The sequence below is a fragment of the Capra hircus genome, chromosome 3 (assembly GCF_001704415.2).
Source record: "Capra hircus breed San Clemente chromosome 3, ASM170441v1, whole genome shotgun sequence".
In the NCBI taxonomy this organism is placed as follows: Eukaryota; Metazoa; Chordata; class Mammalia; order Artiodactyla; family Bovidae; genus Capra; species Capra hircus.
Genome location: NC_030810.1, coordinates 31,482,443 through 31,510,115, shown reverse-complemented (window position 1 = coordinate 31,510,115; position 27,673 = coordinate 31,482,443). Strand labels below are relative to the sequence as shown.

General features: G+C 40.7%; 1 protein-coding gene across 1 annotated transcript in view; it reads right to left on the bottom strand.

Moving 5' to 3' along the window:
* The window catches only part of C8A (complement C8 alpha chain), a 72,867-nt gene extending 57,596 nt beyond the window's left edge, over positions 1–15,271 (bottom strand). Inside the window, exon 1 of the mRNA XM_005678355.3 lies at positions 15,099–15,271. Coding sequence (XP_005678412.1) covers positions 15,099–15,175 — 77 coding nt within the window. The 5' untranslated portion in view covers positions 15,176–15,271. The remainder of the gene's footprint in view (positions 1–15,098) is intronic.

Genomic DNA, 27,673 nt, shown 5'->3' with positions numbered 1-27,673 from the left:
ACAGTTTCTCCTTCCTGAAAACCTTCTGGCTAAGCCTGTTATCTTAAAATGTAAATTATGGGAGTAGGTCTAGGATGATCTTTACAACCTTGGGACTTTCTTTTGATTTATTGCAGTAACTAATTTAAAATGTATATAACTCCCCTACTTAGACTAGCGAGGGGGGAACTGTCTGCTCCCTTTCTGATGTCTATGTCAGAAGCTTTTGCTGTCCCTTTTTCACTTTAATAAAACTCTGCCACACAAACGCTCTTGAGTGATCAAGCCTGGTCCCTTATCCCAAAGCTAAATCTTCTTCGGAGATCATGAATCCGACATCATTCACCATTAAGATATCACTATGACAGAAAGTTAATATCCTGTTACCAACCTTTGCCCATGTTGTTCTCGCCCCAAGCCCCTCTATTCTATCTCTGGTTCTATGAGTTAGACTTTTCTTTAGATTCCCACATATACCTGAGATCATGCAGTATTGCCTTCTTTCTGCCTGGCTTATTTCACTTAGCATAACGTACTCCAGGTTCATTTATGTTGTCACAAATGGCAGAATTTCCCCCTTTTTTATGGCTGAACAGATGCTTAATTTTTTTTAATTTGTACAGGTTGCCCATTGATTTGGGCATCTGGTTACTTGTAGCCGCAGAACATGAAACAATATCACAATATATATTCCCTTAACCTTCAAATTATCCAGAAATAAGAGTGGGGATAGAGCAAGGAAATGAGAGGAACATTCATTCATAAAGGCACAGTTTTTACTTGGAACCCTGGGCTGCAGCAGTATTTCCAATACTTGATTAATTCTATCATCCTTCTTAAAAATTGCATGTGCTGTTTTTAAAACAAAAGATATATGGCCTATTGCTCTTTTTACCCCAATATTTTATTGTGGCAAAATATACATAACATAAAACTTATACTTTACCATAATCATTTTTAAGTGTGTAGTTCAGCGGCATTGAGTACATTCATATTGTTGTACAACCATCACCAGCTTCCATCCCCAGAACTCTTTTCATTTCCATGCATCAATTTTGAGATGTAAAATTTAAGCAAATAAAAAAAAATAACTGTGCATGTTTTCCCTTCAGTCAATCACAGTTTTAAGAAATAAAGAATAAAAATTTATTGTGCCTCTACCATATACAAGGAATGTGCTGCAGTGCTTCAAAACTCAGTCTGATTATGCCATGAGCTGGTCCTCATAATGAATGATGCCCTCCTAGGCTGCAACTCCAGACAGGAAGCCCTAGGATCCTCAGGAAAGTGGTGTTCACATTTATCATTGGTTCTTAAACTTTGGTCCTAGGAATCCTTTATACACTAACATACGATGAGGACCCTGAAGAGCTTTTATTTAAGGGGACTAGACCTATTGATAGTCCCAGAATTAAAAATCAAAACTGAGAAATTTTGAAGTGTTTATTTTCCCATTTAAAATCACTGTGAAGCTGTTACATGTTACCATGTATATTTATTTAAAAATCCATTTCCAAGAAAAATAATTATTGAAAAGTGTTATGTTTTATGTTTTTGCAAATCTCTTTGATGCCTGGTTTATAGGAAGCAGCTAGACTCTCACCTCTGCTTCTTCACTGAATATGTTGCTTTATGTTGCCTTAATTGAAATCTGTGAAGAAACTCCAGCGTCATACAGTTATATAGCTGGAAAAGTAATGTAGTTGAGGAGTGTTTTAATAGTCTTCTCAGATAATTGTGGATGTTCTTTGATGTTACACCAACACTTTAAAAGCAGTAATTTCTTAAATGTTAGTTGTAATCTGAAAGCCTATCGGTGAATTTTTAACCTCTCTGTTACATTAAAACTCACTGGTCTGTGCATGCCTTAGATGGATCCAGTACCCATACGCGGGCTACCCTGGTGGCTCGGTGGTAAAGAGTCACCTGCCAGTGCAGGAAATATGTGCTTAGTCCCTGGGTGGGAAGACCCCCCTGGAGAAGGAAACGGCAGCCCACTCCAATGTTCTTGCCTGGGAAATCCCACGGACAGGGGAGCCTGGTGGGCTACAGTCCATGGGGTCTCAAAAGAGTCAGACATGACTTAGTAAGTAAACAACAACAACATCCATACATAATTTTTATAACAGCAAGCATTGGAAATTGAGAAAATAATGGCTCCCAGAGTGAATGTATCTTAAAAATATTCACATATTTCAATATAAAATATTTTGAAGTCAAATTTATTAATATTAACAGTGATCTCAAGCTCATAGTAGTGAATATGTTATCCAAAATTTTAGTTTTCATTGGAAAGCCCAAATTTTGTCATTGGGAACAAATAATGCTATCTGTTTTCCTGTAAGTAATAGGCCCTCTGCTCATTTTTGAGACAATGTCTACCAATTATCTTAGCCTGAATAACTGTAGTTTGTCTAGCAGTCATTTTGTCAAGTAAAAACAATGTTCTAGGAAAAAGACATCAACATTGATTTAACTCAAACAGTTGCTTTTTCTCAGGACAGTCATCAGACTCAGGTACAGTAGAAGTTCTATATGCATTCTTTTCATTTGGCCACAAATGATATTTAAGCAACATGTTTTCAAAGATTGTATTTTAATAAAATTAACAATTTTAACTGTTTTAAGGAATTTTCTAAGTGAAACAACTTCTTTCCTATAAGTTTGACGTCACTGCCTTGATTTGTCGAGGCCACAGTAGCTTTATTCAACATTAATTTTATACCATCAGGGCAAACATAAACACAGTGAAAAGAGAAAATAATATCTTAGTATTATTGTGAAATTGTTTTGAATTCCCAGATACTGCCCTCATAAGATCTTGGGGACTGCCTACAGTCTGCAGACCACACTTTGAGAAACTCTGATTTATAAAAAGATGTTAGTATAGAACACCAGCTCTATCATCCCTTCAAAGAAAACTTTAGTGTTCAGCTTATCAGCTTCCTCTCTACTCCAGTTCCTCTCATCGCCCTGGGAGACCTCAGCATCGCTATAGACGAACCACTCAACGCTCTCTGCTCTCAGTTGTTCCTTTCCTTCCTCTTGAGTAACTCTTCTTTGTTCCGTCATCTTCCATGATTTCATCCTGGACGTTTGCTCTCTGAAACAGCTTCCCTTCCAAATGACTAATTCATGGGTCACCTATGAAGTTATTTGGGGTTCCACAACCTCTTTTCCTTCTATTTCTATATACTCAAGGATTCCCGCGAACTTTTCTTGGACCTCGTTGGGGCCTCCATTGACTCCTAAGCTTTCTCTCTAGCAATTAACACCTCCCCTGTTTTCATTTTCCTTCACAATCAGTTTTTATTTCATGACCCATCGTTTTAAAATTGTAATTATGTCCCAAATTCCTGGAACTCACTGTTCTGTTGATCACACCTACCAATGAAACCCAGTCTTGAAAGAATCCAAGTATCTTTCTCCTGGTTAATTCCCAGGTGTCTTCAGCCTCATCATAAACATCGGTTCCTTAGGAAAACATTTCTCAATACTCTGACTGATGAGACATCTTTCTTCACATGATTTGGTCAATCTCTGCACATTTTTGTCTCAAAACTTAGCACACTTATAGTATTTGTATAGTTTCTGCCATCTCCACCAGCTCATAAGCTGTATGAATGTGGGTACTTGTACTGTTCACATGTTTGCTACTGAACTCCCAGCACTTATCATGATGCCAGACCCAGGGAAGGTGTTCAGTAAATATTTAGGAAAGTAAAGAAAGGGAGAAAGAGAGAAGGAGAGGGAAGGAGAGGAGAAGGAAGGGAGGAAGGGAAGGAGGGAGAATTAAAGGGGATGGAAAGAATGAAACCAGTTTATGGACAATAGATGGACATTGTTTAGAAATTTATTTGAACTTAATTTCCAGTTAGAATCTAATTAAATAATCCTGGTGTCTAGACATTCAGATGGCTCAAAGTTTGGTCCATATGTTATTTTTCTAATAGATTGTCCTAATATTAAAAGTGTGAAGCATAGAAACACGGAGAAAAGCAAGGGTTCTAATCACCAGAAGATGGGAGAGAAGTTACAAGGGCAGAGGTTTGGGAGCAGAAAATGACTACAGCGTTAGTTCTGCGTCTCACTGTAGAACTGTCAAGATAATGTCATTGTAAGCCCACAGAGACTGCATTATGATGTCAAAATGGAAGGAAACAGTATTAATGGATGGAAGCAAAAGTTTAGACAGAGCAGTGGTGTGTTGCTGTGGTTTTAAAAGCTTTGTGACATGATGTCTAGACAGAGGCACACACAGTCGTGCTATCACTGAAGCAAGGCTACAGAAAGTACACAAGGACCATTTATTAAGTCGTTACAGGGCTCCAACCTTTTAGCCAATATCAATATGACTGGCGTTTTCTCTTATCATGCCAATGAATTTTTTAATGTAGTTTATTTTTTATGGATTTTGAAAGTCATGCATTCTCCTTAAGAGAACATAGAAAAGATTATAAAAGAAAAATATTATCCCAACTTTCCACCACCATTAATTCTGTTTTCTTCCCTTCTTTATTTCCATAAGAGAGTTGAGGTCATACTATTACATTTTTATATGTTTATCTTTCCATTTAATATTATCAAGGAAATATAAATTTTTATGATGACTGCACATTGTTCCATTCCACTAACATTAAACAATTAGAGTATTGAGCATCCAGTTTTTCTGTATTCTGTTATTTACTGAAGATACATCCTGTAGAATAAGATGGCTAAACTGAAGGATACAAATGGTTTTAAAGTTTATGACACATATAGCCAAATGGCTTTCCAAAAGAACTGTATCAATTTTTCAATTTCTTAAGGGACATTTTTTTTCTGTTCATTTATTTATTTTACTTTATAATATTGTATTGGTTTTGCCATACATTGACTTGAATCCACCATGGGTGTACATGTGTTCCCCTTCCTGAACCCCCCTCCCACCTCCCTCCCCATCCCATCCCTCTGGGTCATCCCAGTGCACCAGCCCTGAGCACCCTGTATCATGCATTGAACCTGGACTGGCAATTAGTTTCACATATGATAATTTACATGTTTCAATGTCATTCTCCCATATCATCCCACCCTCGCCCTCTCCCACAGAGTCCAAAAGACTATTCTATACATCTGTGTCTCTTTTACTGTCTCACATACAGGGTTATCATTATCATCTTTCTAAATTCCATACATATGCATTAGTATACTGTATTGGTGTTTTTCTTTCTGGCTTACTTCACTAATAAATCTGTGGCCTAGTAAATCTTGGCAAATAGTTTGAAAGCATCTCCAAGCTACTGAAAATTTACTCCAACAGTAAGATCCTGGAGTCTTTGATACTAGTCTTTAGTTGGCATCTATCTTGCTGTGCCACTCTGAGCAGAACCCAGAGAGGCTTTTAAGTTTTTCATCTGTAGAATCAACACAAGGAAACACAGGGGTCTGTGCAGGGTTCCCTCCACTCTGCATGGTGTGCTCTGTGGGGCACTGCTTCCTGAGTTATGCACTAGAGGTGGAAAAGGAAAAGAAGCAAAGTTACCTGGTCAAATAGATTTGGATAAATTGCATACAGCATACTGCTCTTGGAGATTTAAATGTCCAGTAATACTTTAAAGGCACTGAGAAGTTCTGCATTTTATTTGCTTAATCCAGCAGTTACCCAATTTTTGACCATAGGTCATTTTTTTTTTTTTCATGTAAGAAGACCATAGAGCACAGCTGAAGAAACACTGATGTAACAGAAAGGGGTTTAGAGTATACCAAAGATGTGTATAATCCAGATTCTGCTGTTTAAAGCTGAAAATCAGAGATGGTAAAGACTTGTGAGACTGTTTTGAACATGGGAATAAGATTACATATGCAAAGCCCTAAGCATCAGCCTGACATACATGCTAATTTCTTCTCTATAACCTTCTCAACCCCAGACATGCTCATCAAACCTCTTCATCTTCATCAAAAACATATTGAATGCCCACTCTGTGGAGTGCCAGAGACTAGTGATATGCTTCCCACCTGCCTTTTTAGATAGGGTGACATATTGGGCAGAAGGCCTAAAACCTGGAATTGAATGTGGCCATCTTAGCAATGTAGATCACGGAATAATTAATTAGCTACTCATCCCAGGTGAGAAGATCAGAAAGCCCAACCCTGATTACTTCCAGTGGGTCATCCTAATAAATTGGCTATGCATATATTCAAGGCTGATTGTCACTAATTATACAACCTTGAGCCACTCTCATTCAGTTACATGGAAATTTACCTCATGAAACAAGTATTGGAAAGTACTGGACTTTCAAAGTGCTGAGTCTCCAGTGACCTCCATGTTGCTAAATTCAGTGGAAAGCTTTCTGGCTTGGTCTTAATTGCCCTCTGTTAACCAGCATTTCCTTCTTGAAATATTTCTTCTCTTGGACTTCTTCAGCACCAAACTTCCTTGTTCCTTTCTTACCTCTGTGGCCAGTTCTCTTTGATGTCTCTGAAAACTAGAATCCTTCAGGGTACAGTCTTGCCTTTTTGCTTTTCTCATTTTTGAGAAAGTGGGATCCATTTCCTGAGCTTCTCATACCATCTGCCGTAATGCCTCTAGATTGAGATCTTCAAACTTGGAAAATTTGTCTTATTTATCCAATTGCCCCATTTTATATCTCCACTCATGCCTCTCAGGCATGGTGAACTTCATGGCTCCACGTTTAAACCCTTAATTTTCTTCTTTTAACCTGTTCCTCTCTCAGTTTTACCCAAGTCAGTAATTGGAACAACCCTAACACATGCTTGCTCAAGCCAGGTACCTAGCAGTGGCCTTTAATTCCTTCCATCCCCTCACACCCATAGCCAGTCCTTTGGAAATTTCTGTTGGTTTTGCTTTCAAGATGTATCTCAAATATCTTGCCCTCTGCCTATCTAGACTGCCTCATCCTAATTTTAGACATTATTATCTCTCACCCAGATCACTGCTTGGCCTCCCATGGTCTGAGATGGTCCACTCAATTTCCTCCAATCTTTGCTCTGCACAGACACATTTTAAAATGAGAAAGCAGATAATACCCGCCCTGTAGAAGACATTCCATGTGATTTTTTGTTTGTTTTTCACTACACATAGACTAAAATCCAAATTCCTCATGAAGGTGCCAAAGGATCTCTGTGATCTGGCCCCTGACCACCTTTCTGACATCTTCTCAGGACACAATCCCCTGATCTCATGCTGTCCCAGTCCTGCAGGTCCTTGAACCTGACAAGCCATTTCCCCTGGGGTTCCTAGCGTGTACTGACTTCTCCACTCTCCCTGCTCTTCACATGGGTTCTCCCTCCTCACCATCCTTCATCTCTCAGCTTAAATTTTAACCACCTCCACAGAGAACCCCCCACTTGCCTATTTTTAGATTGCTCTAGAGAAAGTAACAGGCAGGAAGGCCAAGGGTCTGCAAATGGAGGAAACAGGCTGCAAGTGTTAGACATTTTTTTATCTCTCTCTTAAGTGGCAGAAGGAAACAAGCTACCAGTGTTGGATTTTTTCCCCTTCTCGATACAAATTTAAAAAGGTGTCTTTTAAAATTCTATGTTGCCATAACACATACCTGATTCCACCTGAACTGAACCAATGCGTTTTTCTTATGGAAATGTTTTTCTTCAGCTATGGTAATGAACTATGTATTTACCCTAAACTCTGTCTTTAAGTTGGTTCCACCTAAGACTCGGAATCCATTTCACAAACCAGCATGCTTTACTCAGACAGTTGTTCCCCTAATCTATGTTAATGAGACCATACATTTGCTTGGAAATCTGCCTTTCTTCAAGATTCATGTCAATCATTTTATGGCCTGGGATGACTCACCTTGTGCCAATATTATCTCAAAATGTATGTTGTGGGTGAGGGGTCTGGTGCCACTCTGAGTTTTGAGACATCTCTTGTCTCTAATTAACAGCTTGCTGATAGGTATTTAACATACTGCTAAAGGCTAGCAGGGCAGCGCTTTCTGACCCCTTCTGATGTCTATGTCAGAAGCTTTCTCTATCTCTTTTATACTTTAATAGAAGTTTTAGTGCACAAAAGCTCTGAGCGATCAAGCTTTGTCACTGGCCCTGGATTGAATTCCTCTCCTCTGGAGGTCAAGAATCCCAGCGTCTTTCATGGCTCAGCAACAACCTTTTGCTCCGATAGCCTCTATTAAAGACGCTTTTTGTTTACTTCATAGTATTTACCACAATTTTTCCTGAAATGTTCAGGTTACATGCTTACTGACTGATTCCATCACTACACTGTAAATTCCGTGAGAGTCAGGGCATTATCTGTTTTGTTTGCTATGGACCATACCTCTTTTTTGTTTGTTTGTCTAGTCACTAAGTCGTGTTGGACTCTTGCAACCCCAAGGATTATAGCCAATGAGGCTCCTCTGTCCATGGGATTTTTCAGGCAAGAATACTGGAGAGGGTTGCCATTTCCTTCTCCAGGGGATCTTCCCAATCCAGGGATCAAACCCAGATCTCCCTCATTGTGGGCAGATTCTTTACCACTGAGCCACCTGGGAAGCCCATAAGCATACCTGGAATATGTATTAAATGAATGAATGAAAAGAAATGAATGAAAGAATGAGCAGTATCTACTGTGCTCCAGGTACACATAGAATTCCACACAGAACTTCTAGTTCTGACCCTTCTCCAGGCTCTCCCACAATATGCATAATACTCTTTCTTCCACATGGAGTAATCACACCCCATCCGTCTGCCCAGACTGTCCCAGTTCAGTTAGGTCTCATTTCCTCCAGATGGTTTTCTGCGTCCCACCGTGCATATTAAGTCTCATCAGTCATGTCTGACTCTTTGCAACCCTGTGGACTGTAGCCCACCAGCCTCTTCTGTCCATGGGGATTCTCTAGGCAAGAATACTGAAGTGAGTTTTCATGCCCTCTTCCAGGGGATCTTCCCAGCCCAGGGATCGAACTTGGGTCTCCTGTCACTCCTGCAGTGCTGGTGGATTCTTTACTGCTGAGCCACCAGAAAAGCCCACCTACCCTCTGCTAACATAATCCCACATGTGTAGAACCTCCCGCACTTTATGTCAACCCCTATCCTGCAAATTCTGCAAGGTAGGGGAGCATGACTCTACTGATCACTGTGGTCCCCTAGTGCTGAGCACAGTACCCGGCATACAGTGGGAATTCAATAAAAACTTTTGTATGAATATATCATCTCATTCAATCTTATATAATTTAAATTTTATCAGACTCCTGTGGAATATTATATCTATTTTATAGATAAGTAAAACAGATTCAGAGGAAGATGAAATAATGTGCTTAAAGTTATAATATATTGATAGTAAGCGGTGAAGCAAGAATTTACACCAAGACTTTTTCTGACTCCTTTGAATGAAAATGAATGAATGAATAAATGAACAAATGAATTTTTTTAAAAGTATCTACTGTGTTCCAGGTACACATAGAATTCCACACTGAACTATACATATTTAGAGAACATTCCAATATATACTAGAATAAAGTCTATATTGGAAAACATTCCAACATATATTCCAATATGTATTGGAAGATTTTTAGAAAACATTTCAATTTATACTGTGAAGGATTGCTGACAAAAGGGAAATAAAGTAATAAAAGTAGTTTTCTAAAAGCTTACCATGTGCCAGCTTCTATGATCAGCGCTTTATGTGAACTCTTTTAACTCTTGACAAGCACTCATGAAATATGTATTGTCTCTATAGATGAGAAAGTTAGCCTTGAAGGGTTTAAGCAACTTACCCAAGTTCCATAGCCACTAAGAGGTGAAGCCAGGATTTAAAACCAGGTTAATCGCACATCAAAGCCCACACCCAGTGCTGCTTGAAGTACAGCTAGAGATTAGTTACCCCGAAAGAAAAAAGTGTCCATAGTAATGAGACTCATTTTGAGTCACATAGACTACTGCACTGTTTATATTAGCTGAAATTTCATGTAGCCTGAATACATATTGATTTCCAGTCATCTGGACAACTACAGAAAATATTCACATGGCCCTGGCCCAGGATACTTTGGTGAATACTCTGATGCCCATGAAATAAAATAAAAAAAGAGGAGGGTGATTTAAATTTCATTAGGCTCCACTGCCTATTTCGTCTGTTTAGAGAAACAAACAGACCCGTGTAATTATTCTGTATGTTTGAGATCTTCACTTGTATTTCTCTAACCCCCCGCCCCAAGGGATTTATGTTCACTCTTCACCGGTGGAAATGTTGGGTTGGAAGTGGTATAAAAGCCTTTGGGATTCTTAATCCCAAACTAAATGTTTTTTTTTTACTTTTTAAAAAATTTGTTGGAGTATATTTGGTTTATCATATTGTGTTAGTTTCTGGTATATAGCAAATTAAGTCAGTTCTACACATACATATATCCACTCTTTTTTAGATTCTTTTCTCAATAGGTCATTAGAGAGTATTGAGTAGATGTCCCTGTGCTATACTGCAGATCCAAATTAGTTATCTATTGTACATACAGTAGTGTGTATATGCCAATCCCAATCTTTCAGCTTATCCTCCCCCACTTATCCCTTCTGATAACTGTTAACTGTGTTTTCTTACATCTGCGACTGTATTCCTGTTTTGTAAATAAGTTCATTTGTGCTATTTGTTTTGAATTTGGGCATTGTTGCTTTACCATGCTGTATCAGTTTCTGCTATACAACAAAGCGAATCAGCTATATGTGTATATATTCCCTCCTTCTTGGATCCGCCTCCCACCCACACCTCATCTCACCCATCTAGGTAAGTGGCATAATGTGATGTTTATATCTCTCTGTCTGATTCATTTCACTCAGTACAGCCATCTCTAGGGCCATCCGTGTGGCTGCAAATGCCATGATTGCATTCCTTTTATGTCTGAGTAATGTTCCGTTGTATGTATATACCATGTCTTCTTTAGCCATTCTTCTGTCGATGGGCATTTAGATTGCCTCCATGTCCTAGGTGTTGTAAACAGTGCTTATCAAAATGGGTGCTCAGTTATGGAAAGATTTTTTTTCTGATGGGCGAAGTGAAGTGCAGTCACTCAGTCATGTCCGACGCTTTGCAACCCCATGGACTGTAACCTACCAGGCTCTTCTGTCCATGGGATTTTCCAGGCAATAGTACTGGAGTGGGGTGCCATTTCCTTCTCCAGGGGATCTTCCCAACCCAGGGATCAAACCTGGGTTCATCGTAGACAGACACTTTACCATCTGAGCCACCAGGGAAGTCCCTGTAATAATACTGATCTAGGAATTAGAAGGCCTGACTGTGCCACTAGGAAGCTGTGTGACTTACATATGAAACTGCTTTGTTTCCTCTCTGGCCCTCAACTGCTGGGGACAATAATTACAACAATCTGAGGAAAATAATAAGGATTGAATTTGTCAATACTCATAAAATGCCTAGAGAAAACAGTCTGGTTGTTATTTAATATTCCACTTCTCTTTCTGGGACTCAGTTTCCTTATCTGTAACATGAGTGGATTCAGTTTGATGTCAAAGTCCTTCCTAATTCCAAAGACCCATGAAATAAAAGTGATGGAAGTGGCAAACAACGATTTTAAGAGAGTTATTTTAAGTATATTAAAGGGAATCATAAACATTATGAGAAGTGAAATATGTCCAAAAAAGTACCAAATGAAACTTTTAAAGCTAAAAAATTATAATAACCAAAATGAAAGATTCATTAAATGGGCTAAAAAAAAAAAAAAGATTAAATATTGCAGAAGAAAAGATCAGTAAACTTGAAGTTAGGATAGTATTTACAAAATGAAACAGAGAAAAAATGCTGCCAAAAACCATTTTTAAAAAAAGAAGAGAGCCTCAGGGCCCTGTAAGATAATATGAAGTAGCAGACTATATCTACAGTCAGAAGGAGAGGAGACGGTATGGGGCAGAAAACATATTTGCATTAATAAAAGCAAATTTCCCCCCAAATTTGATGTGAACTATAAATCCACAGAATCACACCAAGGCACATCATAATCAAACTGCTGGAAATCAATGATAAAATATTTGAGTCCATTTTTTTTTAAAAAGTTTGACACACAAAGAATAGCAAAGTAGACTTTTCCTCAAAGACTATACAAGCCAAAGATAATGGAATGATATCTTCAAAGTCATGTGGAAGGGAAAGACGAAACTTTTCATGTAGAATTTCATATTCATCAAAGATATCCTTCAAAAAAGGCAAAATAAAGAGCTCTTCTGACTAATAAAAACGGATCATTCTCTCACCAAAATTCATTCTGACCATAAGAAAGGTCAAAAGAAGTTTTTAGGAAAAATAATAATGGTATTAGAAGTGATACGATATTATTTGAAGGTAGGCTGTGATAAGTTAATGATGAATGTTGCAAAGCTTAGAGTAACAGCCAAAATAAATAAAACAGAATCACTAATAAGTGATTTGGAATTAGAAAAAAAAAATAAATCCAAAAGAAGACAAAAAAGGAGAAAAACAGAAACAAAGAACAGATGGGACAAGTAGAAAACAAATAGAAAATTAGTCAACCCAAACCCATGAGTATCAGTAATTACATCTTATATAAGTGGAATAAATACTATGATTAAAAGACAGAGATTGTTAGACTAGATAATAAAGTAAGACCCGCCTGTATGTTATCTGCATGAGTCATACTGCAAAATATAAAGAGTCAGATAAGTTAAAACAAAATATTGGGGGAAAAAATCGCCATGCACAGCCCAGGGATATAAAGCCTTTTGTAATGATAAAGGGGCAAATCATGTATAAACCTGTATATAGATAGATAACAAGAGAGCTTCAAAATACATGAGGCAAACAACTTAAAGGAGAAACAGATAAATGCAAAATATAGTTGAGGATTGCAGCATCTTTCCCTCAGTAATTGTTAGACAAGGAGGTGAAACTTGAGCAGCTTTAACAACCAACTTAATGACTTAAAACTGCACCCAACAGATGAGAGCACACTTTGAAGTACCCGTGGAATATTCACTAAGAGCATATTCTTTGTCGTAAAACAAATCTCAATAAATTAAAAGGATGGAAAAAATCTTTTAGCTTTTTAAAGCAACACACATGCTGAAATGCATTTTTTGTATAAAACACATAAAAGAGAGTCATGATTTTTGAGCTGAATATTATAATGTCTTTTCATCAACATTATCTTAAAATATTTTTTCTCAAGCAATTCCATTTTTCTAAGAATTTATAGTAATGGTGTAATAACACACAGGCAGTATAGTTTATAATAATGGTAAATATGAGCTTATAAAAGTAAATGTATGCCATTAAAAATGTAAATATATACCATCTGTTTTCAATGTTAGTGTTTATATAAGATTTTATTTGAGAAAAATAGTTATTTATTTTGCCATTGTTAAATTTTCTTAAAGTTTGAAATCACAGACTAATCCAAAAGATGCATACTAATTGGCACATTACAAATTTATTCTCATTTTTATCAACCATTGGAGAGAAGAAAGTACCCCCCAAAATGACAATAACAGTCACATAGCACCACTGGTAACAGCTGTCATTGAATGCTTATTAAGTACCAAGTGTCAGTTTAAGTACTTTTATGCACTTAATTGTTCCTGTTACTTGCCTCCCACTTTACAGCCCAGAAAACTTAAATAACTTGCCTAAGATCACACAAATAGTACATGCTGGTGCCAGAATTTGAACCCAGTCAAGTTATTTCACCATGTAATTTTGCATTTGCAAAGGCAGGGTCAGACAGTCTGGCATTAGACACAAGACCTTGTGATTTCCTACTTCAGCACTTTGCAACATATTTAATTGGTTCGCTTTTGCCTTGACTTCAAATTTGCCTCTTCACTGGTCTGTCTTATTTGATAAGTTCATCAAACATCAAGACTCTTTGTTCATTTTCAAAAAGGATTACAATGATAAGCTTTTATAATTAAGGGTATCTCAGCAGAGATTTCCTTTACCACAGTTCTCCGGCCTTTTATCTTCTAATTATTAGAGATGAATTTTCTGATTTTTCAAAATGGTATTTGCTTGAAATACAAGTTGCAAATTAACTGATTATAAAAATGCCTTTCCCCCTTCTGAACTGTTGTTAAAGGAACTCTCTCGCTTAGCATTTAAAAGCAATAATGAATTCAAAATTTTGAATAATGATTCAAAATTGAATCATCCAACAAGAATTTTAATAAAATTGCTCTACTTGAAATTTTCAATGTTTAGGAGACAGGGACCCCTTTAAAACTATCCCACAGGCAAAATCAGAGGCTATTTAAGCACTACAAAATACTTGATGTTAAGATTTAAAAAAAAAAAAAAACAACACATGAAGCCAGTTTGGGATATTCAAGAAAAAGGAATGCATAAAATGCAGTGCACATAGATAAATATCTCTTCCATTCAGTCCTCCATAGCAAAAGGTTGACTTTCTGGAATGAAATGACTATCTTTATAGTCTCTGTGTTTCCCAAGATAATTTTATATACTTTATCTAATTTTATCCTCCCCCAAACACTACGAGATGTGTATTCTTATATTTCACAAATGGACAAGCAGAGGTTAAATTGTCCAGTATCATTCAAGAGAATTATCATTTATTAAGCTGAATATATTTTATATCCAGGATCTTATTTCATGTTCATTAAGGGTATCCATGTGGTGCTTGTGGTAGAACCGACCTGACAATGCAGGAGACATAAGAGATTCAGGTTCGACCCCTGGGTTGGGAAGACCCCCTGGAGAAGGAAATGGCAACCCACACCATTATCCTTGCCTGGAGAATTCCATGGACAGTACAGTTTGGTGGGCTACAGTCCATGGGGTCGCAAAGACTCGGACACGACTGAAGCAACTTAGCACAGAACAACTGTGCTAAGCAACTCTTACAGAAGAGGTATCATCATTTTCATTTGACCAATCGAGAAACAAGTGAAAAGAGATTATGCGATTTAGTCCAGATGACCCAGCTCCTAAGTCTTGGATTTGCACACAGGCTTATCTGACACCAAGTGAATGCTCTTTTTACTGACCTGGAGTCCTTCACTGAATTAGCAATAGCGTGGAAAACAGTCACGTTCCATCCTATAACAGCCTGTTGCAAAAATGACAGCAGCTCATTTCCCAGCTAAGTAACCCTTTAAACTGCAAATTTTGCAGAAGCTCTTGGCCAACTCACCAGTTCACCTTCTCCTGTATGGTTACCCCAGGCTGATAAGTCATCAAAAATAAGAGGAAAAAAGCAGCAGCAAACATCTCATCCAGGAGCTACCAACCTGTATTACCTAGAGAGCAATAAAACTACTCAGGGAGTTAGAATAAAAGACATCTACAGTCTGGGATCTATCTAATGTTTGAAACTAAAAAAAAAAAAACTCACTTGATTCTCATTCAAATATGGTTAATTACTTACTAGGGTATTGATTAGCCAAATGCCCTAAAATTGTAAATACCAAAGGCCACTGCCCCTCAGATCTTTGGAAAAACAATATATATATGGTTGAGGAAAGGAGGATATTTATAATAACCAATATCAGCTGAGCAGAGGGATCTTATTTTCAGAATGAGGCAAAAACCAAAGCAAGATATAGCTCCAGAATTCATGATCTTTTCAAGTAGCTGCTGGAATTTCTAAGGTCAGATCAGTTTGTTTTGTAAGACTGAAATAAGGCTAATACTGGCATTTCAAACTCAGCCATAAACAGCCAGCAAAATACAGGAAATGCTACCGGTTACATGGGGAAGTTCTCCAATGTATTGCCAAACATCTGGGGTCTGAGAAATGTGGATAACTGAATGGGCTTTCCACCTCTCATCCAGACATTGGGTATCATTACCATCTTGTTTTTATTTTTTACCTTTTTTAAAATATTGGAGTATAGCCAGTTAACAATGTTATGATATTTTCAGGTAGACAGCAAAGGGATTCAGCCGTATATATACATGTATCCATTCTTCCCCAAACTCCCCTCCCATCCAGGCTGCCACGTAACATTGAGCAGAGTTCCCCTTGCTATACAGTGGGTCCTTGTTGGTTATCCATTTTACATACAGCAGTGTGTACATATTCATCCCAAACTCTCTAATTCTCCCTTCTCCCTATTCCTCCCCCTTGGCAACCATAAATTTATTCTCTAAGTCTGTGAGTCTGTTTATGTTTGTAAATAAGTTCATTTGAATCATTTCTTTTTTTAGGGTCCACATATAAGAGTCATACAATATTTCTAGCCTATTTGTGTCTTCAGGGAACCAGTTGCCTTAAATGGACATCTCCAGAAGCATCCTCTAGAATTTTAACAACAACCACGCACTGGACTGATGGCGCCATGTCCACATACCTTCTCTTACTTGTCCAGACATAGTCATAAATCAATTACATAGAGATGGTTAGATAGAAAGATAATAATTGAACATGTGTCAGGCATTTCATTTGTCTTATTTTACTTAATCCTCACACTAAGTTTATGAGCTGGAAATGATTCATTTCATTTTGCAGTTGAAGAAATGAAGATCCAGAGAAGTTAAGCTGCTCAGGAATAGACAACTGTCTTGATATCCTCAGCAATCATTAGATTCTATCATTAGCAGGATTGGCCAGTACTCTCATTATTCATCTCAAAATTATTTTTTAAAAATGTACTGAATAGCTTGCATGCCTAAGAAATCTGTTCGTGGTTTAATTGTGGAGATTTAAACAATGTCCTCGGTTGTTATTATCTCTATTTCTTCAGAGATTAAGGTGCAGTTTGACAGAGGTGAATACCAGTTATTCCAGGCCCTAGAAACCGCGCCTCATCCCCCACCTGCCCCGTCTCTGACTTCTGTGTCTCTCTTCCTCCCTGTCTTTGTTTTGACTCCTGGGTCCTCTTGGCTGTAATTTTACAATCCTTCTGACCTATTTGGAAAACTCTGTTCTTTTACTTTTTCCTCAAGTAATCTAGCCATGATTAATACCTCATAATGCTTTTACTGACATGTGGATGTGATGGGAGGTGTTATATCTGGACACCCTAGCGGCAGCTCTGGGAGGCACACGTGGAACCCACTTCTTTCCACCAACTCCCTAGGTGCCTCTGTCTTCCCTCCAGGTCCATCCAAAGTCCAGAGTCTGAACCAGGTCATCAGCTCCCTGGGGCATGTGGCTCAAATTTTCCTTCCGCAGTTCTGCAGCGATTCTCATAATGAGCAGACCTCTCCCTACGACAGGGGTCTCAGAGGCAATGACTTTGCCCCTCGGGGAATATTTAGAAATTTCCAGGGACTTTTATGGTTGTCACAATTTTGGAGGTTGTGTGGCTGGCATCTAGTGGGTGCTAAATACCCTACAGTGCAGAGGGCAGGTCCCCCAGCAAAGAATTCTCCAGCCCCAGATGTCAATAGTGCCAAGGTTGGGAAACACCACCAAAAGAGTGGTCTGCTCTTCCCTGACCCCTGGAATCCTGGTGAATTAAGCTTCTTTTTCCTTTTGCATGCAGATCATATTGTCTTTTTTGTTAGATCAGTTCCTTCTTGGCATTTCCCTGTGCAAGTCCCCTCAACCAGGACTTCAGTGGCACCCAGGATTCCTCCTTAACTTCAGGTAACCTCTCTCACCTTCCACACCTCCAACTTGCTTCCTTAAATCCTATAATATTTTCCCTCCAAGCTTCTCTCCTTCACTTTCCCTTTGATCCATTTCAGGGCCTTGGCTCTCTCCTAAACTTGTCTAATAGACTCCTAGGGTGCCTCTGTTTGACCTCACTCCAACCCTCCCTATGCATTACAGCTGGATTCACCTTCAGGAAAGCTGGATCTGAAAACATCGCTCTCCTGCTCAAAGACCTTCTGTGGATCCTCCATTTCCTGTGAGGTTAGAAGTCCAAATTCCTCCATAAAAGCCCAATCCATCTTTGCAACCTTATCAGCCACAACCCTCTAATTATCCTGCACATTATGGTCTAGTTTCCCCTCACCTTTCTCACACGTTCTCACTGCCGTGATCGTGCTCATGCTGGATCTGGACAACTTTTATCCATTATCTGCTTCTCTTCAGCCAAGTGTTTTCTCAAATAGCAGGTCCATCATAGAGCTTTGGCTGATGGCCCCATCTGGAAGGTGTCTCCTTTTTATCTTTGAACCTTACAAATACATCACCAGCACTTCTCATTTTTGCCATATGTTAAGTCCTTCCAACAGAGTGCTGTGTATCTTGAAAATGAAGGTTTCTTGAGGGTAAATTCTGTCTGATTCTCCTTTGTTGTCACCCTTATCATTGACCACTGAATCTTTCCTGAGAAATATTGAGTGATTGACCAAAGGACTAAAAATACTTCATAATTTCATGGTAGTTTCAGGTATATTTTCTCATTTAATCCTCAATATAATGTTGCAGATAAATGTCATTATTCTGAAGAGAACCCTGAGAGTCAATGATACAGTGATTAAAGTAGAAAACAGAACTAAGAGATACAAAGTACCAGTTTTTGTGTTTTTTATAAATCTCCTTTAATGTATTTAATCTTTACATGATCTTACAAGACCAGTAATAACAGTGTTGTTTTGCAAATGAGGGTATTGAATTTCAGAGTAGTTAAGTACTTTGCCTGCAGTTGCACAGCTGGTGAGTCTCAGAGTCATGGGTTTATTTGTCCAGCTTTAAAAACTCAGATAGTTTTTGGTCTGGTCACACAATGACTAAAGCAATGTATCAGGGCTAACACTTGGGTCTTCTAGCTCTAAGTCCAGTTCTCTGTTTACTATGCTTTAGCTCAGAGAATGAATACCATTTTCAAAGGCAAAAAAGCAAAATAAAGTGAATGGAGAGAGGCTCACAGGATAGTCTCAAGAGAGAAGCTAAATCAGATGGGATCATTCCCTGCCTCTGTGACTAACTGTATGAGTGCAAGTGTGTGTGTGTGTGTGTGTGTGTGCACGTGTGTGTTGGAATGGGGGCAGGGCACTCATCTGCTTTCAGCCAAAATCTTCTAAGATGAATGGGAAATGCCAAAAAGTTGTTAACTTTGCATATGCGGATTTCACCTTAATTGCAGCATTCTGTTATCAGAGATAGATAAAGTATCCTGCAGAGTAGACAGCAAGATGGCAGTTCATTTTGAAAACACATAACTTGTCTCGGGGAAATTCTTTCCACTATCTAAGTCAGCGTGTGAATTATGGCCTCAGAGTGGAACATGTCCTGTGTCAGCCTAGGCTCTCACTGCAGGGTGACAGCCAGGCCTGTGCTCTTTGAAAAGCTGCAAAAGCCCTAGGCCTATTCCCCTGTGCTGGGCCTGCAGGGTGCTCAGTGCAGACACATCAAAGTTCTGCAAAATGAATGCAAATAGAGGCAATTTGCTAGAATGGAAAGAGTGCAGCTGTAGGTCAGAAGACAACATTAACCCGTAATTGTTTCCTAACCTCAGTTTCTTTGTCTGTAAGATGGGCAAAATATTAACTATCAGATAGGATTGAAGAATTGTAGAGGAAATTAGAAAATGTATCACCTGGGAATTCTGAACATTAGTAGCTTGTTTATTAAAACAACCCTTCCCCTTCTTTTTGCTCCTTCTTCCCAAGACCAGTTTATCTCTTTCGTACTGTGGAAGCTTTCATTTAAGAACCAAGGAAGGGGGGAAGTGGGAGAAAGGTGAGGCCTGGCAAAGAGAATGATGAAGGAGGATCAAACGCATGTGGGAGGTTCATGTCTCCAGGTACCCCGGGCTTGTTGCAGGAAAATGGAGCATAAGAGAGTGGTCATGTCTCAGGTCTTGGGTGAGTCCCTGGGACAGGCTGCCGATGAGGGTTTTTAACTTCTCGCAGGAAATAATTCAAGAACGGGTCAGGGGAAACTGAAAGCAGGTTTACTGAGATACACGTTCCATAGGCCGAATGAGGTCTGTCTCAGAAGGCGAGAGCAACCCAAGGGCTTAGAGTCATCTTGGAAAGTGATAGTGGTCTGAAATATTGGGAAGATAGTGTTTATGGTCTGGGTAATTTTCTAGGTTAATGAATGGGAGGACTTTTCAAACTATTTTCAGGAAGGGGCAGGGATTTCCAAAAGTTGGGCCACCATCCATTTTTTGACCTGTTAAGGCAAAGGAGAAGCCCCAACAAGACGGTAGGAGGGGCACAATCATGTTTAAAATCAAATATCATACCCGCCAGAGATGCTCAGAGGGCACAAATGAAACCTTGTGCACACCAGGACCAAGGGAGAGGGGCAGTGACCTCCACAAGAGACTGGGCCAGACCTGTCTGCGAGTGTTTGAGTGTCTCCAGTGGAGGCACGGGTCAGCAGTGGCCCACCTTGGGGACAGGAGATCTGGCTGCCGCAGACCTGGGAGGCACGGTGTGTGGCAAAAGTCCTCTTAGAGAAGGTCACCATTAGCCCCACCATAGAACCGCCGAGCAGGCGACCCACAAACTAGAGAACAGTTACACCAAAGAGGTTCTCATACTGTTGCATAAGTACTAGGGCCCACAACAGACTTCCCAACCTGGGATCTGGCAAAGGCAGTGAGAACCCCCAGGGAATTTGACTTTGAAGGCCAGAGGGATTTGATTACAGAAGTTCCACTGCACTGAGGAAACAGACTCTTGGAGGGCACAAACAAAACCTTTAGCACACCAGGACCCCGGAGAAAGGAGCAGCAGTGGCCCTACAAGAGACTGAGCCAGACTTGCCTGTGACTGTCCAAGTCCCCCACAGAGGCATAGTCAACAGTGGCTTGCTGCAGAGTCAGGGCACTGACTACAATAGTCCTGGGAGCCTCAGCAGGCTGGCATAAGTCCTTTTTGGCCTCAAACCAAACTTCAGGGAGGGAGCACAGCCCCACTCATCAGCAGAAAATCGGATTAAAGATTTACTAAACACGGCCTTGCCCACCAGAACAAGACCCAGTTTTCCCGACAGCCTGTCCTTCCCATCAGGAAGCTTCCACAAGGCTCTTGTCCTTATCCATCAGAGGGCAGACAGAATGAAATCCATAATCACAGAAAACTAACCAAACTGACCACATGGACCACGGCCTTGTCTAATTCAGTGAAACTATGAACTATGCCATGTAGGGCCTCCCAAGATGGAAGGGTCATGGTGGAGAATTCTGACAAAACGTGGTTCACTGGAGTAGGGAATGGCAAATCACTTCAGCATTCTTGCCTTGAAAATCCCACGAACAGTATGAAAAGGCAGAAACATATGACATGGAAAGATGAACACTCCACTTTGGTAACTGTGCAATATGCTACTGGAGAAGAATGGAGAGATAGCTCCAGAAGGAATGAAGAGGCTGAGCCAAAGTGGAAACAACACCCAGCTGTGGATGCAACTGGTGATGGAAGAAAAGTCTGAGGCTGTAAGGAATATTGTATAGGAACCTGGAATGTTAGGGCCACGAGTCAAGGTAAATTGGAAGCAGTCAAACAGGAGATGGCAAGAGTGAATATCTACATTTTAGGAATCAGTGAACTAAAATGTACTGGAATGGGTAATTTAATTCAGATGACCATTATATCAACTACTGTGAGCAAGAATCCATTAGAAGAAATGGAGTAGCCCATATAGTCAACAAAAGGTTCCGAAATGGGAACATACAACAGTATGATCCCAGTTCATTTCCAAGATAAACCATTCAATATCACAGTAATCCAAGTCTAAGCCCCAGCCCTAATGCCGAAGAAGCTGAAGTTGAACAGTTCTATGAAGACCTACAAGACCTTATAGAACTAACACCAAAAAAAGATGTCCTCTTCATCATAAGGGACGGGAATGCAAAAGTAGGAAGTCGAGAGATACCTGGAATAACAGGCAAGTTTGGCCTTGGAATACAAAATGAAGCAGGACAAAGTCTAATAGAGTTTTGCCAAGAGAACAAACTAGTCATAGCAAACATCCTCTTCCAACAACACAAGAGACAACTTTACATATGGACATCACCAGATGGTCAGTATGGAAATCAGACTGATTATATTCTTTGCAGTTGAAGGTGGAGAAGCTCTATACAGTCAGCTAAAAAAAGACCAGGAGCTGACTGTGGCTCAGATCATGAGCTCCGTATTGCAAAATTCAGACTTACATTGAAGAAAGTAGCAAAAAAATAAAATAACTTATTCTACAGTGGAAGTGACAGATAGATTCAAGAGATTAGATTTGTTAGACGGAGTGCCTGAAGAACTATGGACAGAAGTTCGTAACATTGTACAAGAGGTGGTGATCAAAACCACCCCCAAGAAAAAAGAAATGCGAAACAGCAAAATGGTTGTCTGAGAAGGCCTTAAAAATAGCTGAGAAAAGAAGAGAAGCAAAATGCAAAGGAGAAAAGGAAAGATATACCCATCTGAATGCAGAATTTCAAAGAATAGCAAGGAGAGATAAGAAAGCCTTCCTAAGTGAACAGTGCAAAGAAATAGAGGAAAACAATAGAATGGAAATGACTAGAGATCTCTTCAAGAAAATTGGAGGTACCAAGGGAAGGGAATATTTTATACAAAGATGGGCACAATAAAGGACAGAAATGCTATGGACCTAACAGAAGCAGAAGATTTTAAGAAGAGGTGGCAAGAAAACACAGAAGAACTACACAATAAAAGATCTTAGTGACCCAGATGACCATGATGGTGTGATTGCTCACCTGGAGCCAGACATCTTGGTGTGTGAAGTCAAGTGGGCCTTAGGAAGCATCACTACAGCTAGTGGAGGTGACGAAATTCCAGCTGAAAGACTGTCTGCGAACCCATGGCCTATATAGTCCATGGAATTCTCTAGGCCAGAATACTGAAGTGTGTAGTCTTTCCCTTCTCCAGGGGATCTTCCCAACCCATGGATCAAACCCAGGTCTCCCACATTGCAGGCAGATTCTTAACCAGCTGAGTCATGAGGAAAGCCCAAGAATACTGGAGTGGGTTGCCTATCCCTTCTCCAGTGGATCTTCCCAACCCAGGAATCGAACCAGGGTCTCCTGCATTGCAGGCAGATTCTTTACCAGCTGAGCTATTTCAAATCCTAAAAGATGATGCTGTAAAAGTGCTGCACTCAGTATTCCAACAAATTTGGAAAACTCAGCAGTGGCCATAGGACTGGAAAAGTTTAGCTTTTATTCCAATCCCAAAGAAGGGCAATGCCAAAGAATGTTCAAACTATTGCACAATTGCACTCATTTCACATGCTAGCAAAATAATCTCAAAATCCTCCAAGGTAGTCTTCAACAGTATGTGAACTGAGAACTTCCAGATGTTCAAGCTGGGTTTAGAAAAGGCAGAGGAACCAGAGATCAAATTGCCAATATCTGTTGGAATATAGAAAAAGCAAGAAAATTCCCGAAAAACTCCTACTTCTGTTTCATTGACTATGCTAAAGCATTTGACTGTGTGGATCACAATAAACTGAAAAACTCTTCAAGAGATGGGAATACCAGGCCACCTTACCTGCCTCCTGAGAAGCCTGTATGCAGGTCAAGAAGCAACAGTTAGAACCTGACAGGGAGCAATGAACTGGTTCCAAATTGGACAAGGAGCACATCAAGGCTGTATATTGTCACATTACTTATTTAACTTATATGCAGAGTACATCATGTGACATGCTGCGCTGGATGAAACACAAGCTGGAATCAAGATTGCTGGGAGAAATATTAATGACCTCAGATATGCAGATGACAACACTCTTATGGCACAAGAAAAGAGGAACTACAGAGCCTCTTGATGAAAATAAAAGAGGAGAGTGAAAAAGCTGGCTTAAAACTCAACTTTCAAAAAATGAAGATTATGGCATCTGGTCCCATCACTTCATGGCAAATAGATGGAGAAACAATGGAAGCCATGGGGAAACAATGGAAGCCGTGACAGACTTTATTTTCCTGGGCTCCAAAGTCACTGCAGATGGTGACTGCAGCCATGAAATTAAAAGACGCTTGCTCCTTGGAAGAAAAGCAGTGACAAACCTAGGCAGCGTAATAAAAAAGCAGAGACATTACTTTCCCGACAAAGGTCCATCTAGCCAAAGCTATGATTTTTCCAGTTGTCATGTATGGATATGAGAGTTGGACCATAAAGAAAGCTGCATTGAAGAATTGATGCTTTTGAGCTGTGGTGTTGGAGAATATTCTTGAGAGTCCCTTGGATGCAAGGAGATAAAACCAGTCAATCCTAACGGAAATCAATCCTGAATATTCACTGGGAGGACTGATGCTGAAGCTGAAGCTTCAGTACTTTGGCCACCTGATGCAAAGACCTGACTCATTGGAAAAGACCCTGATGCTGGGAGAGATTGAAGGCAGGAGGAGAGGGGGACGATAGAGGACAAGATGTTTGGATGGCATCACTGACACACAGACATGAGTTTGAACAAACTCCAGCAGATGATGAAGGACAGGGAAGCCTGGTGTACTGCAGTCATGGGGTCACAAAGAGTCAGACACGACTGAGTGACTGAACAACAACAGATGGACAGTCTCCGAACTGTCATGGCACTGGTGGGTGTGTCATCTAGAATATACTAATACACTACAATGAGCATATAATGAGGTTCCAGGTCCACTGGAAGTCAAATCTTCCACCATCCTCGATGTAGCTGATTCTAACTAGGTTTGGTCCACCGTCTCTGTCATTCTCTACCAGTTGTGTGCTGCCCCTTTCCCTCCTGTCTCAGGCTGATCTTGAGCCTTCTGGAGGGAGACTGCTACCAGCAGAAGCTGATAGAATGATTGCAGCTGCGGGGCCTGGGTGACCAAGTGGCAGAGGGCCTGTTACCCTATCATTGTCCGGTTTCCAGTAGCATTCCAGCATCTCAAGGTTTGAAAACTTGGGGATCAATTCAAAGTAGCAACTTCAGGTGGGATAAGCCCAGTCCCACAATGATTAGAAGCTAATGAAGCTTCTTCAAGCTGGTTGGCAGTCCACACAGATGCGAAAACAATTTTTTATTAGTTTGTCTGACATCTCTCTCCTGGTGTCTATGGGAGTGTGAGTGTGGGGGTGTGTGTTTATGTGTGTGTTGGGGCTGGGTGATGACCTTCTACTCCATGCAGAAACTGCCCAAACATTCCAAGACCTGGCACAAACTCTGCAAGTAGTTTGCAGTCCATGTCCGCTGCATCGCCTTTCCCTCAGTCCTTTCTCAACCCTTTGCAAGACTGTGTGTCTCTGATATCTGTTTTTCCTTCTGATTACTTCATCAGCCTGGGGTTGCAGCCAACAGATTTCAGTAGAGGGTGTTCGGCTGGAAATGAAGTGGGGCGGGTTTGAGTAATTGGTCTCAGAGGCTTTACAGTGGGAGGGCTAATGCATGCCTGCTGCTCCCATGCTCTCACTTCCTGGTGAAGCTTTGCCTTTGCATTTAAGGGTTAGGATGAGAGGGAGTCAGTGGCTGGCTCATTGGCACAGGAATTAAAGACCTTTCCTCAAAGACGGCGCAGAGTACTTAAGCAGCTGTGGCCAAATCAGGGTGGTCCTTTGGGAAGTTCCTCTTGGACTTTGGCTGCAATAGAAACCAGAGTATATTTTGCACCTGAGCTAGTTCTCCAGGCAGCATCAGTTAATTGTCTCCTGTGTGATGCCTTCACTCACTGCACGCCGTGCAGCATCCTTCCCCCCTCCTCCCATTGTATACCCTGGCCTCATCCCCTTCTCTGAAAGACAGTGGACTTATGATTCTGCGACTCTAGGAAGATAAGGCCATGCTGACCCACAGTCTCCATGAATCGGATCTGTGAGAGTTCAGGAATGGAGCTAGCCTTTCTACAGCCAGACTGATTCCCTGTGCCCCATGAGTAGACAGCAGACAATAAGGGACCACAGAGTGTGCACAGATATTAAGAACAGTAATAAAGCTCACCGGAAGTCAGTCTGGCTTTTGGACGCTTACCATATATAGGCAATTATAAGCCATGTCTGAGGTGATGTTTCCTTCCCCACAGCCTTCCATCCTCCGTTCCCTGCCAGCATCACCCTGAGAGAGCTGGTTCCTTTCCATACCCCCAGGACACTGGGGTCTTCTTGAGGGCAGAGGCCAAGTTTCCATCACCTTTGTGTCCCCAGCTTTGGCACACAGTAGGTACTCCATAATATGCAGCCCAGTAGGAAGACTACAGTTTTCAAGTCCGACACACCCAGATTGAAGTCCTAGCACCATCATGAACCAACTGCAGATTTGGACAAGATATTTTGCCCCTATGCCTTAACTGCCCCTCCTGTGTAATGGGTTTGATAACATCATGCTATGAGTGAAGGCATCACAGAAAAGGAGACAACTGATCAATATATGTGTAAGCTCATCTGTGGTACACATATGCACATCAGTTCATTCAGTCGCTCAGTTGTGTCCGACTCTTTGCGACCCCATGAATCGCAGCACGCCAGGCCTCCCTGTCCATCACCAACTCCCGGAGTTCACTCAGACTCACGTCCATCGAGTCAGTGATGCCATCCAGCCATCTCATCCTCTGTTGTCCCCTTCTCCTCCTGCCCCCAATCCCTCCCAGCATCAGAGTCTTTTCCAATGAGTCACCTCTTCACACGAGGTAGCCAAAGTACTGGAGTTTCAGCTTTAGAGTCAGTCCTTCCAAAGAACACCCAGGACTGATCTCCTTTAGAATGGACTGGTTGGATCTCCTTGCAGTCCAAGGGACTCTCAAGAGTCTTCTCCAGCATCACAGTTCAAAAGCATCAATTCTTCGGCGCTCAGCTTTCTTCGCAGTCCAACTTTCACATCCATATATATATGTACATGAGTGAAAGTGAGTGAAAATCGCTCAGTCGTGTCTGACTCCTTGTGACCCGATAGACTATACAGTCCATGGAATTCTCCAGGCCAGAATACTGGAGTGGGTAGCCTTTGCCTTCTCCAGGAGATCTTCCCAACTCAGGGATCGAACCCAGGTCTCCCACATTACAGGTGGATTCTTTACCAGCTGAGCCATAGTACCTCATAAATCTCTGGAGAAGGAAATGGCGACAAACTCCAGCATTCTTGCCTGGAAAATCCCATGAACAGAGGAGCCTGATGGGCTACAGTCCATGGGGTTGCAAGAGTCAGACACAACTTAGTGAGTAAACCACCACCACCTCATAAATATTTGTTAAATTGACCTAAATTAACATGTATTTCCATGCAAAATCAAGATGGATCCTGTTTTTCTTTGCAGTCCTCTTGCTTCTTGCCTTCTCTGTCATGACCGTCTGCTCTAGAAACAGCCCCCTGTGACACTGAGGTGGGGGCCTGCCCTCAGCAGCAGGTGTTCACGTGTCATCTGAGGACTCAGCGATGCAGTGAGGGCCACTGAGAAACTGATAGAATGGACCTATGCGGCTGTCATTTTTCTCTGTATTGCTGCTGCTGCTAAGTCGCTTCAGTCATGTCCGACTCTTTGCGACCCCATAGATGGCAGCCCACTAGGCTCCTCTGTTCCTGGGATTCTCCAGGCAAGAATACTGGAGTGGGTTGCCATTTCCTTCTCCAATGCATGAAAGTGAAAAGTGAAAGTAAAGTCCCTCAGTCGTGCCCAACTCTTAGCAACCCCATGGACTGCAGCCTACCAGGCCCCTCTGTCCATGGGATTTTCCAGGCAAGAGTACTGGAGTGGGTTGCCATTGCCTTCTCTATATTAGGCATCTGTTATCAGGCCCTAGGCATTTACTGCTTAAATGAGGCTTCTTAAAGACAGCAGCACCTGTAAAACTCCAGCTAACAGTAACCCAGGGGATTGATCAGTCAGACCATAAGCTCTGGGAGGACTGCCCAGGCATGTTTTGTTCCTTGTCGTATCACCAAGTATTTGCGGATTA